General features: G+C 40.9%; 1 protein-coding gene across 3 annotated transcripts in view; it reads right to left on the minus strand.

Annotated features, from left to right (window-relative positions):
- Nucleotides 1–16,322, minus strand: part of CSMD1 (CUB and Sushi multiple domains 1) — a 2,076,272-nt gene that overhangs the window by 337,545 nt on the left and 1,722,405 nt on the right. For all 3 annotated transcript variants that reach the window (XR_003509135.1, XM_027530260.1, XM_027530259.1), the window contains exon 23: nt 14,771–14,927. Coding sequence is in view for 2 of the 3 variants with exons in the window: in XM_027530260.1 (XP_027386061.1) it covers nt 14,771–14,927 (157 nt within the window). In the remaining variant the exon portion in view is untranslated. The remainder of the gene's footprint in view (nt 1–14,770; nt 14,928–16,322) is intronic.

Genomic DNA, 16,322 nt, shown 5'->3' on the forward strand with positions numbered 1-16,322 from the left:
TAATGTGCATTCCCCGAGATGCTTTTCTTCTTCATAAAATGTTCATCTTATTTTACAATAAATACACAGTTCTTTGCAGGGACTAACCATCTGCATCTCTCTCTGTTGGACTCCTTTTTCTGTTGAGATTTTTCATTGAAAGCCATTTTATTTTGCAAAGTGCATTATGTACAATGTGATTCCATAAGCTTTCCTTGTAAGAGCAGAGTAAAAATGTGATTTTCAGAATTCTTACAAGAAGGTGTAAGTTTATTAAAAATGTATGGAGAAGCCTTGATATTTTGATAGTCGAGGTTTCCGAAAATGCAATCACATAAACATATGATCATTTGCATGTCATGCTATGAACAGTTTTCTCTGTTTATAATACCATCCTTTTCACAGCACAATAAAGTCTTAGTATACAGTTTAATTTTTACTCAACATATAGATCTTTTAAAAATATCAGTTTGAAGCCTATTAAAATTATCTTTTTTTTTTTTTTTTCTTCACAGGCAAGAGTTGCTTTGCTGTACTTGATAAGACTTCATGGGATAAATGTTTTAATAATAACCCCCAAACTAAAGTAAATCTAACCTAGGGATAACAAAGTTAAGGGTACATAACTCGGTTTTTTCTGGGAATAGACTAAATTCACAAAACAACTGCTTATTATTTTATAAAACCTTTATAAAATTATCCTTTAGATAACTGGAAAAACAAGTAATACTAGTCACACTTCCCAGCAGTTTTATCTGCTGAGTTTTAGAGCAATTTCTAGCTCCATGAATCTTCACTTACAAATTATACATCAGCACTCTAGTATCACATGCTGCTGCTGTTGCTGCTGTTGAGTCTCTCAGTCATGTCCGACTCTGTGTGACCCCATAGACGGCAGCCCACCAGGCTCTCCCGTCCCTGGGAGTCTCCAGGTAAGAACACTGGAGTGGGTTGCCATTTCCTTCTCCAATGCATGAAAGGGAACAAGGAAAGTAAAGTCACTCAGTCGTGTCCAACTCTTAGTGACCCCATGGACTGCAGCCTACCAGGCTCCTCCGTCCATGGGATTTTCCAGGCAAGAGTACTGGATGGGGTGCCATTGCCTTCTCCAAGTATCACATGAGCAGACACCAAACCAGCAAGATAGGTTTGCCACAATCTTAATCTTCATGGAAAAGAAGTAAAAAGCTGTTGTGTGGACTTATTTTTGCTAGTTAGTTATTTCCTAACCCCATACCATACTTTCCCCTGATTTGCAGCACAGTTATAAATAAGTTTTAAAACTACCCATTGAACCAAACACTATTTTGACATGATTTTCTAGAACATAAAGACTGAAGATGTGATAAATACTATTCTTAGAATAACACGATAGGTTGCATTAGAAAAACAGCAATGCTTACAAATATTACAACCAAGATGTTTGAGAAATTTGTGAATGTCTTTGTTATACACAAAGTTGGATTGAACTTGCTTTTACAACGGCAAATTAGCTTGTACAGAATTTCAAAAATCTAGTTATAAAAAAAAAAGTTATGACGTGAGTGCATCATTGTCTACCTAAATATCCTTCATGGTCAGGGACTTAAAGCTACTAGAGGAATCTCAATCAGAAATAGGCAGATCTCACCAAACACACAAAGAAACAATTATGTGAAGCCAGGGTGGCATTAACAGAATCTTATTGCAATCACTTCACAATGTATACATGTATCAGATCATCACATTGTTCACCTTAAACTTATTATGTGCCAATGACATCTCAGTTAAGCTGGAAAAACCCCAAATAAATACAGTGACTCCTGAAGTAACTGGGTGGAGATGGGCAGGATGAGGGACACCCGTAAATTACATACCCCCACTTAGGATGCCACCCAACCCTGGGGAATTAGCTCCTGTTATCAATCCATGGTCTGAAGGTCTTCAAATTTCAGCCTCTGATTTATCCTATTCTTTACCTTCTGCTCTGTTCCCAATAATTGATTGCTCACTGTGTCTGTGTACACGTCATGGCTGCAAAATTTGTGACTTGTTTTGAAGTACAAAGGTGGCGATGCTTAGTATTTCATTATTGGCCTTGAGGATATATTCACATTCAGAGTCGTGCTCTCATTTATAATAGTGTATTTAGTGTTGGCGTCATTTTAATTCTATCAGCATGTTAGCAAAATCCAGATGACAGCTACATAACCTGAGGCTCTGGGCTCTGATTTTCACTTCCACAGACTATGCTGTGCGTTGTTAGACTGAGAGTCATGCACCTCTGCCTCTTACCAACTTCGGCAAACAGGGTGAATGAGGGGCGATGGCCCCAGAGGCTGGAGTGGAGGGGATGGAGGGGACGTTCTGTGCAATGAACACATTCTTTTCTTCCAGATTCCAGTTGTAGGAGGACTCTGGGGTTTCTCTCTTGGATTCTCATCTCAAATAGATAATTCAGGGTTGGGGGCAGGCCGAACAATTTCAGGAAACCAAAGCATGGAAATTACTCAGCCATGAGAGAGAATTGGTTGCAGGGTAGGACAGGACAGATCCAGTTTCTTATTTCCAAACTGAACACAGTCATCTGCAAACTACGTGGTCTTGGGGCTGGAGGGTCTCTGGGTTCTGGGCTGTGAGGTCTGCTGGTTCTCAATGCTGCCCAGTGCAGCTGTGCCCCCAAGGCCCTGACTTCCTGGAACAAGCACTCCCCACCCCTTTCTTTTTAATAAATACAGTGTCCAAAGGGGCCTTGTGGACCAGAGCAGCACTGCCCTGCAGGTTCCCGGTTCACCTTCAGCCTCTCAGAGTTTCTTTGAAATGTTCTTCCTTGTCTATTCCCTCAAGTTCCTTTGTCTCCAGTGTTTTACAGATGTCCCTGACCATGGGTTGCCCACTCCACAGTCTATATTGTAAATGTCAGAAACAAAGACGTGAGGCTTGCCACAGCCAGTGGGGTGAGTCCCCCAGGGAAGCTAACAGGTTGCCTCTTAAAGGATGGATGGCTTTGTCAGATCAGACACCTCGCTCTCTACCCTAAATAGATTAATCTCACTGGGGGCTCTTGAGACTTACACACAACAGTAGAATGCCTATTTCCTCATTGAAAACAATAGATGACAAGGACATAGAGAATGGACATGCAGACACAGTGGGGATGGGGAGGGTGGGACGAATTGAGTAGGTAGAATTGACATATATACACTACCATGGGTAAAACAGGTGGCCAGTGGGAAACTGCTGCATAGCACAGGGAGCTCAGGTCGGTGCTCTGTGATGACCCAGAGGGGTGGGAGGTGGGGGTAGAAGGGACGTCCAAGAGGAAGGGGTATATGTGTACTATGATAGATATGGGCTTCCCTGGTGGCTTAACTGGTAAAGAATCCCCCTGCAATGTGAGAGACCTGGGTTCTATCCCCGGGTTAGGAAGATCCCCTGGAGAAGGGAATGGCTACCCACTCCAGTACTGTGGCCTGGAGAATTTCATGGACTATATAGTCAATGAAGTCACAAAGAGTAGGAAGTAACTGAGCAACTTTTACTCACTTATTATATGTGGATATATACATACAGCTGGCTGACTTCACTGTACCACAGAAACTAACACAACACTATAAAGTAATCATTCTCCAATTACAAATAAGTGAGTAAAGATGTCGGAGAAGGCAATGGCACCTGACTCCAGTACTCTTGCCTGGAAAATCCCATGGATGGAGGAGCCTGGTAGGATGCAGTCCATGGGGTCTCTAAGAGTCAGACACGACTGAACGACTTCACTTTCACTTTTCACTTTCATGCATTGGAGAAGGAAATGGCAGCCCACTCCAGTGTTCTTGCCTGGAGAATCCCAGGGACGGGGGAGCCTTCTGGGCTGCCATCTATGGGGTCGTACAAAGTCAGACACAACTGAAGTGACTTAGTAGTAGTAGTAGTAAGTAAAGATGTAAAGCTTAATCAATCAACATAAAATAAAAATAAATAAAACAATGAATGGAGTCAGTCCATATACTGGAATTCCTCTGTCAACACAAGTTGCTATCTTTCTACTGGGAGAGTCAGAGTAGACACTGACACCCTCATCCTGTTGAGTATTTTGACTGATAACCATGGTGTGACAGCCAGGGTCATTCATTAAATGAAGTCGGTCACCTGAAGGGAGGGCAGCCTAGTCACTCCATCTCCAGCACTGTTTTCCCAGGGGTAAGACCCTAGAATCTACTTGCTTAGGCTTCTGAGCCAGATACATCTCAGTGGGGAAGGGGTGGGGTCACTAAAGAACTTCCATTTTCAAGGCCCATTAATCTGTCCTTCTGTGACTACTGACTATCCCACACCACCCTCTCAAGGCATCCCTTCTTTTGCTTCTTTTTCTTTTAAAAGGTATATACAATATGTAATCTGACTACTTCATTTACAAGTAAAAATGAGTGCATATTTCTGCTCTGTCCCATTATGTATTATTGTAAAAGTCAGCATGTAGTTTTTCCTCCTTTACTCTCAGAGCACCCGTGGTTAGCAACAGCATAGACAGAGCACTTGGGTTGTCATCATCCTCTTCTTTCAATTCTAGACTTCTTTTTTTTTTTAATTTTCTTTTTAAAATATAAATTTATTTATTTTAATTGGAGGTTAATTACTTTACAATATTGTATTGGTTTTGTCATACATCAACATGCATCTGCCACAGGTATACTCATGTTCCCCATCCTGAACCCCCCTCCCTCCTCCCTCCCCATACCATCCCTCTGGGTCATCCTAGACTTCTATTAATTTTGTTCCTCCAGTACTATTAATAATGGCTTAGCCATCATGTTGACCAACACCACTGACTAGCTTTCAAAGGCGTCCATAACCAGGTTCCTGCAGCTCATTTTGTTTTCTTTATTCTCCTCATCATTCATCTTCCATTCTGTTCAGACATTTGTATTCATTATCTCACGAGCTCAAAGATAACATTCAGCTCTCCACATCTGTAATCTGTGTCCTTTCATGCAAATCTAGGTCAACACAATTATCATTTGCTAAGTGCTTCTGGAGGTGATAACAGAAGATGAAGTTAAGATCACCCCTCTTATAAACCTCACCTTCTATTGGTAAAAACAAAAGATGTAGAGAAAAAATGTACAGGGCCTGGGGGATGCAGGAGGGCAGATGATTCTCAACAGCAGAGCAACCTTTACACGAAAAATAGCATTTAAGAATGATCTTAAGGAATGAGGCAAAGGGCATCTAGCAGAAGGGAAAGAAACTTCTGGAGCCTTCTAGGATTAATGCAGCTTTCAAAGATCTGTCTCATTGCTCTGGAAAATTATATCTGCCATGGTGCTGGTGGTTCAGGTGTTCAGTTGAGTTTGCCTCTTTGCAACGTCATGGACTGCAGCCCACCAGGCTCCTCTGTCCATGGAATTTCCCAGCAAGAATACTGGATTCAGTTGCCATTCCCTTCTCCAGGGTATATGTGCCATGAGCGAGTGAGTGAGTGAAGTCACTCAGTCATGTCCAACTCTTTGTGACCCCGTGGACTGTAGCCTACCAGGCTCCTCCATCCATGGGATTCTCCAGGCAAGAATACCAGAGTGGGCTGCCATCTCCTTCTCCAGGGGATCTCCCTAACCCAGGGATTGAACCCAGGTCTCCTGCATTGCAGGCAGACGCTTTAACCTCTGAGCCACCAGGGAAGCCCATAACCACAAATAAATATAAATGGAATATATATTTATTTGTGAAATAAATAATGGAATTCCAGTTGCACTATTTCATATCCTAAAAGATGATGCTGTTAAGGTGCTGCACTCAATAGGCCAGCAAATTTGGAAAACTCAGCAGTGGCCACAGGACTGGAAAATGTCAGTTTTCATTCCAATCCCAAAGAAAGGCTGCCGGGAGCCGGCATATCGCATATTGAGTGCATATTGCATATTGAGTGCAGCACTTTCCACAGCATCATCTTTCAGGATCTGGAATAGCTCAACTGGAATTCTATCACTGCCAGGAGCCAGCGTGAGGAGCTCCACCCATGACAAAGGTCATGAGGAAGGAGGCTTGGCATACACAAAGGCGGGATCGAGCCTCAGGAGTCCCCCTGGAAATTCTCGAGTATCTACCCCCAAAACCAGAGTCTGCCTACTTTCTGCTTTGTGCTCTCACCTACACCTCTGACTTTCCGGGGGGCTGTCCCCCACTACCTCTCTCTGAAACAAGAGTTAGCTTACAGCTCCAGTTAATAATTCCTGGGTGTGACAGTGTTTAACCTACAAACTCCTTTGGAAATCCTCTAGCCTGCCTGAATAGGTTTTTCCGGCCACATGTGATTGTTCAGAGCCTCCCAACTGTGAGAGGCAGGAGATGTTCTAAACTGTCTAAACACAGATTCCTTTGAGCAGTTAAAAGATTGATTAGAAATTGTATTGGTGAAGGGTTTTTCACTTGTTGGGCCAATGTTTGCTGCTAAGTCTCCATATCCCTTACCTGCTGTGTCCTTGGCAGTGTATTGATTAATATAATTGGTGTAAATAGTAGCTTTAATGTTTGTAACCTGGGACCCTTGAGTTAATTCTTTTTCTTGTTATAGCCCACCACACCTTTGCTCTGTAGGAATGCAACTTTATCTAATGCTTTTGGAGGGTGGCTCCTGACCAATCACCTTTAGAGAAAAATAAGTTTTCTGAAGAAAGGGTCTTAAAATGTTAACAGGCCTCCAGGCCAGAAGATGATGCAAATCACCTAAGCTTTTGCATATGATAAGTTTGCAGGAAGAAAGCCTGGCTTGCTGCATGACTCTACCCCTTCCCCCATTATCCTCTATGCATAACTTAAGGTATAAAAACTACTTTGGAAAATAAAGTGCGGGCCTTGTTCACCGAAACTTGGTCTCACCATGTCGTTCTTTCTCTTACCTTCTGGATGAATTACTCAGCCTCTTTTCTCCACTGAATTTCCTCACTGAGCTATCCTTATTTCAGCCTCTTTTCTCCACTGAATTTCCTCACTGAGCTATCCTTATTCTATTACTCTTTATATCTTTGATAAATATTTAAATAAATAGGTCACCTATGCTGTCTCTCCTTCGAATACCCTGGATCAGCTGGGGCTGGACCCCGGCAAAAGGCAATGACAAAGAACGTTCAAACTATTGCACAATTGCACTCATCTCACATGCTAGCAAAGTAATGCTCAAAATTCTCCAAGCTAGGCTTAAACAGTACGTGACCCATGAACTTTCAAATGTTCAAGCTAGATTTAGAAAAGCCAGAGGAACCAGAGATCAAATTGCCAACATCTCCTGGATCTTCAAAAAAGTAGGGGAGTTCCAGAAAAACATCTACTTCTGCTTTATCAACTACACGAAAGATTTTGACTGTGTGGATCACAACAAAATGTGGAAAATTCTTAAAGAGATGGGAATACCAGACCACCTGACCTGCCTCCAACAGTTAGAACTGGACATGGAACAACAGACTGGTTCCAAATCAGGAAAGGAGTATGCCAAGGCTATATATTGTCATCCTACTTGTTTAACTTATATGCAGAGTACATCATGCAAAATGCCAGACTGGATGAGGCACAAGCTGGAATCAAGTTCACTGGGAGAAATATCAATAGCCTCAGATACACATATAACACTACCCTTATGGTAGAAAGTGAAGAACTAAAGAGCCTCTTGATGAAAGTGAAAGAGGAGAGTGAAAAAGTTGGGTTAAAACTCAACATTCAGGAAACTAAGATCATGGCATCTGGTCCCATCACTTCATGGCAAAAAGATGGGAACAGTAAGAGATTTTATTTTGGGGGGCTCCAAAATCACTGCAGATGGTGACTGTAGCCGTGAAATCAAAGATGCTTGCGACTTGGAAGAAAAACTATGACCAACCTAGACAGCATATTAAAGACATTACTTTGCCAAAAAAGGTCTGTCTAGTCAAAGCTATGGTTTTTCTCAGTAGTCATGTATGGATGTGAGAGTTGGACTATAAAGAAAGCTGAGTGCCAAAGAATTGATGCTTTTGAACTGTTGTGTTGGAGAGACTGTTGAGAGCCCCTTGGACTACAAAGAGATCAGACTAGTCAATCCTAAAGGAAATCAGTCCTGAAGATTCATTGGAAAGACTGATGCTGAAGCTGGATCTCCAATAATTTGGCCACTTGATGCGAAGAACAGACTCATTGAAAAAGATCCTGACACTGGGAAAGATTGAAAGCAGGAGGAGAAGAGGATGACAGAGGATGAAATGTGTGGATGGTATCACTGACTCCATGGACATGAGTTTGAGCAAGCTCTGGGAGTTGGTGAAGGATACGGAAGTCTGACATTCTGCAGTTCATGTGGTTGCAAAGAGTAGGACATGATTGAGCAACTGAACTGATATATATATATATATATATCTCACATGTATTTCTAAATCTTGGGATATTAGAATCACATATTATCATGAAGGAACTATAGTTTTCTTGGAGACAAGAACAAACTCATGTAAAGATGAAATGTAGTGAGGGTCAAATATATTAAGGGTCAAAATCAAAAGACTTTGACATATGGTTTGATGGAAATCAGGGCCAAGAACAGACTCCTGCAGCACCTCCTGCTGGTCCATCCCGTATTTGAGAATATGAGGATGTAGCCACATTTCTACTGACCAGGTTTCAACAAGTGTGACACCTGACTATACTAAGCTATTTATCTTTGAACAGGAACCATGGCTTTTGCTTTCTCTGTCTCAGTACAATCTAGACATTCAGTACACAAGTAATGCATAGACAGTCTCTGATTAATTGGCAAACAGACCTACCAAATTGACCCAGAGTAACTGGTCTAAAACACAGTTCTTTCATGACACCCCCAGAGACCAAGAATTTTTGTTGAATTGTGACTGAGTTTTGTTTACTTCCCTTTATTTAAGTCAGTAAATAGTATATAGCCAGAGAATCATGTGGGAACTGTTTCTGAGGAGTAACTATTCTGGGAACATCCTTTCAGAAATTGAAAGGGGTTAATGTATTTTTTAAAGAATTCTGAATTCAACAAGGATTTTTTTTTTAATTTCTAAATCTTTTTTCCTTTAAAAAATATTTGCTGAAATATTTAGAAGACATAGCAACCCATTGTAATGTGACTTTTCCTGACATTTGAAGAATGTTATAATCACTGGAATAAAACAAAATGCTTATGTTAAATAAGGAGAAGCTCTTATTGCCCTGAGAAAGCTCTGCAGAATTTTGGTGCTCTGCAGAATACAGTGTGAATAATGGAGATCCAGTCTAAGCTTTTTACTCTGCAGATCAGACACCTGTGTCAGGTACAGAGGGGAATTAAAAAACAAACACCCACACTTCTTGATCTGGACAAGCTTATGGTTTATGCCTCTATTTGACATAACTGCAGCATTAGAAGACTATCGTCGATTATGAAAATGGACAAATCTGTAAGAAATCACAGTGTGTTTTTTGTTTTGTTTTAACCAGCTATTGCTCTCCCAGCTATATGCTGCTCTAACTTCCTATTCAGAAATCAGTACTTGCTCATTAAGTGGGTACTAATATACTTTTTCCTACTTGTCCCAAAGATGCCTGGCTTTCCTCCCTTGCCAGTGCCTTTACATATATAAATATCAGTCAATTAATGTGGAACTCATCTGTGAGATCATCTAAAGTATTTTAAAACAAGGCCATTGACAGTGCTGACCTTTGTTGGGAAGACCTGGATTGGATCCAGGCTGCATCAACCTGTATGTGGATGTTTCAGCAAAGCACTTACATATTTGGAAAATTAAAAGTTTCTAACTTATGAGGGAGAGTTAAAGGGGCTATTTATCAAGACCTGGAATTGCCAAGATGGTAAAATTACAAGGTACTCAGGAGTATGCTCTAAATATTAAAGGATATACAAATATGATTTGTACTCATTTGAAAACCTTCAAGATGTTTATTAAGCTATATATTTACTCTCTGTTGACATTTTCGAATCCACTTGTGTGTAGATTAATTATGGATTTGAAACATTTAAATATGAATGTTTCCTTAAGTAATGCAATTAACTAGCAAGAGGCAATTATAAAAGTCTTTTGAAAACAGTTGAAAGTGTCCTCCAATAGTCTTAAGCTTTAATAATTGGCTCAAAACGGTTTTCGACCATTTATTCTCCTGGACTCCAAAATCACTGTGGATGGCAACTGCAGCCACAGATTAAAAGACACTTACTCCTTGGAAGAAAAGTTATGAGAAACCTAGACACCTTATTAAAAAGCAAAGACATCACTTTGCCAACAAAAGTCCGTATAGTCAAAGTTATGGTTTTTCCAGTAGTCATATACAGATTTGAGTTGGACCATAAAGAAACCTGAGCACCAAAGAATTGATACTTTTGAACTGCGGTACTGGATAAGACTCTTGAGAGTCCCTTACAGCAAGGAGATCAAACCAGTCAACCTTAAAGGAAATCAACTCTGAATATTCATGGGAAGCACTGATGCTAAAGCTGAAGCTCCAACACTTTGGCCACCTGATATGAAGAGCCAACTCATTGGAAAAGACCCTGATGTTGAAAAGACTGAGGGCAGGAGGAGGAGGGGAAACAGAGGATGAAATGGTTGAATGACATCACTGAATTCATAGACATGAGTTTGAGCAAACTCAAGGAGATAGTGAAGGACAGGGAAGCTTGGTTTGCTGTGGTCCATTGGGTTGCAAAGAACTGGAAAGATTTAGCGACTGAACAATAACAACAAAATTATTTCCAAACCACCTTTTAGAGATGAAGAGTTGATGAGGGTGTTCAATCATATTGAACGAGCTTGGAATTTCTTAATTCAGTTCAGTTCAGTCGCTCAGTCGTGTCCAACTCTTTGCAACCCCATGAATTGCAGCACACAAGGCCTCCCTGTCATTCACCAACTCCCAGAGTTCATTCAGACTCATGTCCATCAAGTCAGTGATGCCATCCAGCCATCTCATCCTCTGTCGTCCCCTTCTCCTCCTGCCCCCAATCTCTCCCAACATCAGAGTCTTTTCCAATGAGTCAACTCTTCGCATGAGGTGGCCAAAGTACTGGAGTTTCAACTTCATCATCAGTCCTTCCAATAACACCCAGGACTTATCTTAATTACTGAGTATTTAAACCTAAGAATTTAAAGAGAAATTAATAATATTTTGATTATAACCATCAGCACCATCCATTCTATATTATAAATATCTTTTTTTTTTTCTATCTGGCAGTGCGTTCTAGCTCCAGGAAAATCTTGGGAACAAGACTTGTACCCAGGGAGCATCTGTGTTATTGAAGGTGAGGGCAAAGAGGGAAGACAGGCAGGAAAGAGAGCTACTCCCATCGAGTTGATTCAACTAAGAGCTAAATTCATGCAGTCACCAGTATTTCTTTCTTACTCTTTTAGAAAGTTTGTGCTGCTGTGTTAAAAAAAAATAAAGTTCACATAATTGGAAAGTGCCCATGAATAGATCCATGGCTTCAAATTTTCTCAAAGTTACTCAGAAATGGGAGGACAAGCAAAAGTTCTAACAGACTGGACAGTGACATGGAGAACCAGGGACAAACATCACGTGCTGGCTGGAGGGAATGAGAAGAACACATTGACGCCACTCTTCTTGACAAGGGAATGTGAGCATGACACACAGATGAAGCCTACAGCCTCTAACGTCACTCCAGTCACAGGCTTTTAGGGTATATGGGCTTTCTTCAGTGCCACTTGGAAAATAAAGGGGAAGTCAGGATTCTGGAAACAGTTCAGTAGCCCCCATTTCAGTGATAAAGAAATAAAGTGATCCAGAGTGATGGTATGGGGAGGGAGGAGGGAGGAGGGTTCAGGATGGGGAACACGTGCATACCTGTGGCGGATTCATGTTGATATATGGCAAAACCAATACAATATTGTAAAGTTAAAAATAAAATAATTAAAAAAAAAGAATTTCCAGAAAAAAATAAAAATAAATAAAGTAAAAAAAAATAAAGTGACTATAAACTCCAGCAGGTGTGAATTTGCTTCCTGATGTCTTTTGCATGACCATGAGACTATATGAAATGAATGCTCATGAATTTAAAATCACTGTTCTCGTACATGCACCCCAGTGTTCACTCTAGCACTGTTCACGATAGCTGAGGCATGGAGGCAGCCTAAATGTTCATCGACGGAAAAACGGATAACGAAGATGTGGTACATATATACCACAACATTCAATGGAATTTTACTCAGCCATTAAAAAGAATAAAATGATGCCATTTGCAGCGCCGTGGATGGACCTGGAGATTGTCATACTGGGCGAAGTAAGTCAGAGAAGCAGAAATGCCATGTCATTCCTTATATGTGACATCTAAAAAGAAGTGATACAAACGAACTTACAAAACAAAAAGAGACTCACAGACTGAGAGAACAAACTTATGGTTGCAGGGGGGAAGGATAAGGGGAAGGGATGGTTAGGGAGATTGGGATGGACATGTACAGACTACGATGTTTAAAATGAATAAGCAACAAGGACCTACTGTATAGCACAGAGAACTCTGCTCAATGCTATGTGACAGCCTGGATGAGAGGGGAGTTTGACAGAGAATGGACATACGTATATGTGTGCCTGAGTCCCTTCTCTCTCTACCTGAAACTATCACAGCATTGTTAATCAGCTATGCTCTAATATACAATAAAAAGTTTTTTTTTTTTTTTTAAGAAATTCTCTCCTTTGAAATTGTTAGAGGGAAAATAGAATGGGGTAACTAAGGTTGAGAAATAATGTGGTATAACACATCAAACATGATACATTTCTATGAGGCTTAGTAACCTCCACGCCAGGGTGGCACCAAGAATTCAGTAGTGAAGATGCACAGAAGAGAGAGGACCAAGGTTTTCAGCTCTTCGCTGACAAGGCATTGTAAGAAGCACGATTTGTCAGAGAAGCTAACACAATACAAGAGGTGGAGGAAATCCAGGTGTCCTGGGGCTTGCCCTGACTCCAGTAAACTCAGAAAGTTACCTGGAGAGTATTCACACTATCCTCCTTCTCAAGTACCCATGTTCCTCTAAACTGTAAGACCAGTGTAAGAGCTGGGAAGCGAGTATTGACACATACAAGCAATAAGTTACATTTGATGAGCGTTTGATGAAAAACCCGCAGCAGGAATAAAAAGAGATCAGGCTGGTTTACATTTTATCTGCAAGCAGAGCAAACTGGCTTGATAAGAACTCTGTGAAACTTTTTTGAGTGTGAAATTCTGAAAAGAAGAATTCTAGTAAACAAAAATTATAATCATACATTTATTTGGTAATATAATTGCTAGCAATTTATTTGCATACAATATAACTAATATGGTTTCACTTCATGGAGTCTTTTAAATGGTTATTTTTATGAAAGTGAAACATTTGTTTTCTCATCATGTCCGTGAGACTGTAATTCTGTTTTTCCCAAAAGGCTTGTAATTCTTCAAATGCAATTTCACCTACCAAGGGGGATTTGAGGCAATTAATCTTCCTTTAAGGCCTCTGGGTTAGCTTTGTGTCTGGGATAGTTATTATCTTTTTCAGGCCTTCATTTGCTTATCTGTCAAATAAAGGAATCAGTCTTGATAATCATTAACATACTTTCATGCTCAAAATCCAAAAATTTTAATTTCCTATGTCATAGTATTTGGTATCACAAAGATTTTTAATCATCAAATCAGTGAAGAATTGGGCTGTCTTGTGGATTTTAAGCATTTTAGTTAATTTATTACTCAATTTTAATTAGTTACCCATACCAAATAGCTACTTTTTAAACTTTATTTTTCTTTAAAAAAAAAGGCATTTCCATATTAACTTATATTAATTATATTAACAGGGGACACAAGAACACTGCTTAAAACTGTGAGCTACATAGACTTAGAGAACAATCTTATGGTTGCCAGGGGTGAGGGCTGGAGGGAAGGGATAGTTAGGAGTTTTGGATGGACACGTACACAGTGCTATGTTTAAAATGGATAACCAACAGGGACCTACTGTATAGCATGGGGAACTCTGCTCAATGCTATGTGGCAGCCTGGATGGGAGGGGAGTGTTGGGGAGAATGGACACACACACACACACATGGGTGAATCCTTTTGCTGTTCACCTGAAACAATCATAGCATTGCTAATTGCTTTATACTTTTTTTTAAAAAAGTTAAAACAAACAAACAAACAAACAAACAACTGTGAGCTCCAGATCCAATCCTGGTTCTACTGGCTCATTACCTGATAACTTGGACACATGCTGCAATTACTTGTGTTTAGTTTTCTCATAGGAAATTAGTTGTGAGAAGAAAGTGCTTACAACAGAGTTGAGATACACATACCCATATGTGTGTACCTGTGTATTTATATGTATAAATTATTTATTATATTTTGCACACATGTAATCTATCTTACAGAATGTATAGAATGTAATAGATATAACAGAAAAGTATCAATGTGTCGTAGGCATTCAAAGACAGTTACTATCAATTGTATCATCCATTCAAAATCTTTCATACATATGTCTATGAATTTTTGTCAGGTGCATTAAATCATAATCACTTTGACCCTAATATCTCTTCAATGTCATGGCATTTTCTTTTCACGTACAGCCACGTTAAGAGAGTTTGAATATGCCTAAATAAATATGCTTCAGACTCCTGCTTCTGGTAATGTGTCTAAATTTACTGCCTGTTCAACAATTCACAGAATTAAACAGCAATCCAGAAACACAAGAGGGGGCCCAGGAAAAAAAAAATTGATATTTAAAAGGTATCATATTAGTGAAGTAACAGCTGTATCCCGAGAAAATAAAAGTAATGCGAGAGGGTTAACCTGCTCAGCACTTACTGGTGTAGGTGAGCTGAAAGCCCTGGTCCGTGTCGGATCCGTTGGAGTTGAACTCCAGCCACAGGTGGTTGGAGGTGCTGTTCAGGATGAGCCCCACCAGCTCGTTCCTAGTGAAGGCACCCAGGGGCCGTGACGAGCTGTCCTTTCCATCATAGACCTGAGGAGAACCCACAGCACGAGCACCCTGGTCACTGAGCTCTGTTCATATGCCAGCAATTTTAACAAGAAATCCAAACTTTCAAACACACAGTTTTATACAATTCTTTAGAAAGCTACACAGTTTATAGAAAGCCGAGTAGACACTGCCAGACCATCCTTTTTTCTCTAACTTTTACCTTTACATTAAAAACAAAAGATTCCACTTGTGCCCAGGTCATTTATCTGCATCATGCTGGGTTCTCTCTGCTCATGTAAAATGGAATCACTAGGCGTCTGCATTTCCCGGTTCCAGAGGCTACCACATTCCCTCCCTCCCGATCCGTGTGCAGAGTTTGAAAGCACGTGTTGCGGTTCACTGTGGACATCCCCTCTCCCATCGGAACGTGTCACAGGGTGTGGTGCCAAAGCTTTGTCCCACTTTCTCATCCCTGTGCCTGCGGTGACTTCAGCTTTGAATTTGCCCTAACAGAGGAATTGGTGTCTGGTCTTGCTCTGAAGCACTTCGAGATTGACTCTTGTCTTTCTAGGAGGTTGTACAGCCTGAGTGGACACTCTGGGTGTCTGGAAGGCAAGAGGACTGGGCTCGGTTTTGAGTAGACATCATGGGTGAGGGAAAGGAAAGTGTGAAAGTGTAAGTCATTCAGTTGTATCTGACTCTTTGCGACTCCATGACCTGTACACCACTAGGCTCCTCGGTCCATGGGATTCTCCAGGCAAGAATACTGGAGTGGGGAGCCATTTCCTCCTCCAGGGGATCCTACTGACTCACAGATTGAGCCTGGGTCTCCTGCACTGCAGGAGGGTTCTTTACCACATAAGCCACCAGGGAAGCCCCAAGGGAGATGAAGTGGTGCCTTCTCAGGTCCACACTAGAAGTACAGGGGTGCCAGCCACATTGCCCCAGCAGGGACTGTGTCAAACAATCTTAGGGCATGGACAGAACCTTCCTAATGCCGGAAAAAACGTGTTCACATTCTAGTGGAATTCAGCACTGAGCCCTCACACCATCAGTAAGTGGTCAACACTGGAACGCTTAGTGGGAGAGGCTCGGCCACTTGCCTTGGAACATTGTGAGTGTTCATAGCGAGGGACCATGTATGGGTGAGGGCTTTTTAGAAGAAAGAATGCAAATGTATCACATCATACTGGAGAACATCCAGCTTTTCTCAATGAAAAAATCCTAACTAATTAAAACATCACAGTGCTTGGTAGCCCCCCAGAGCGGTCTAGTTCCCTCACAGAGATTAACTCTTCCTTTTCCTCTCCCATCACTCTTCTGATGTGCATGGAAACCACGAATGCTGCTTGACAGACTGACATACAGGTTCACACACTCCTAAATGGAGAGGACACATTTGGAATAACTAATTTTATGGTTCACGATTGGATTGCA

This window comes from Bos indicus x Bos taurus, chromosome 27 (assembly GCF_003369695.1).
Source record: "Bos indicus x Bos taurus breed Angus x Brahman F1 hybrid chromosome 27, Bos_hybrid_MaternalHap_v2.0, whole genome shotgun sequence".
Lineage (NCBI taxonomy): Eukaryota > Metazoa > Chordata > Mammalia > Artiodactyla > Bovidae > Bos > Bos indicus x Bos taurus.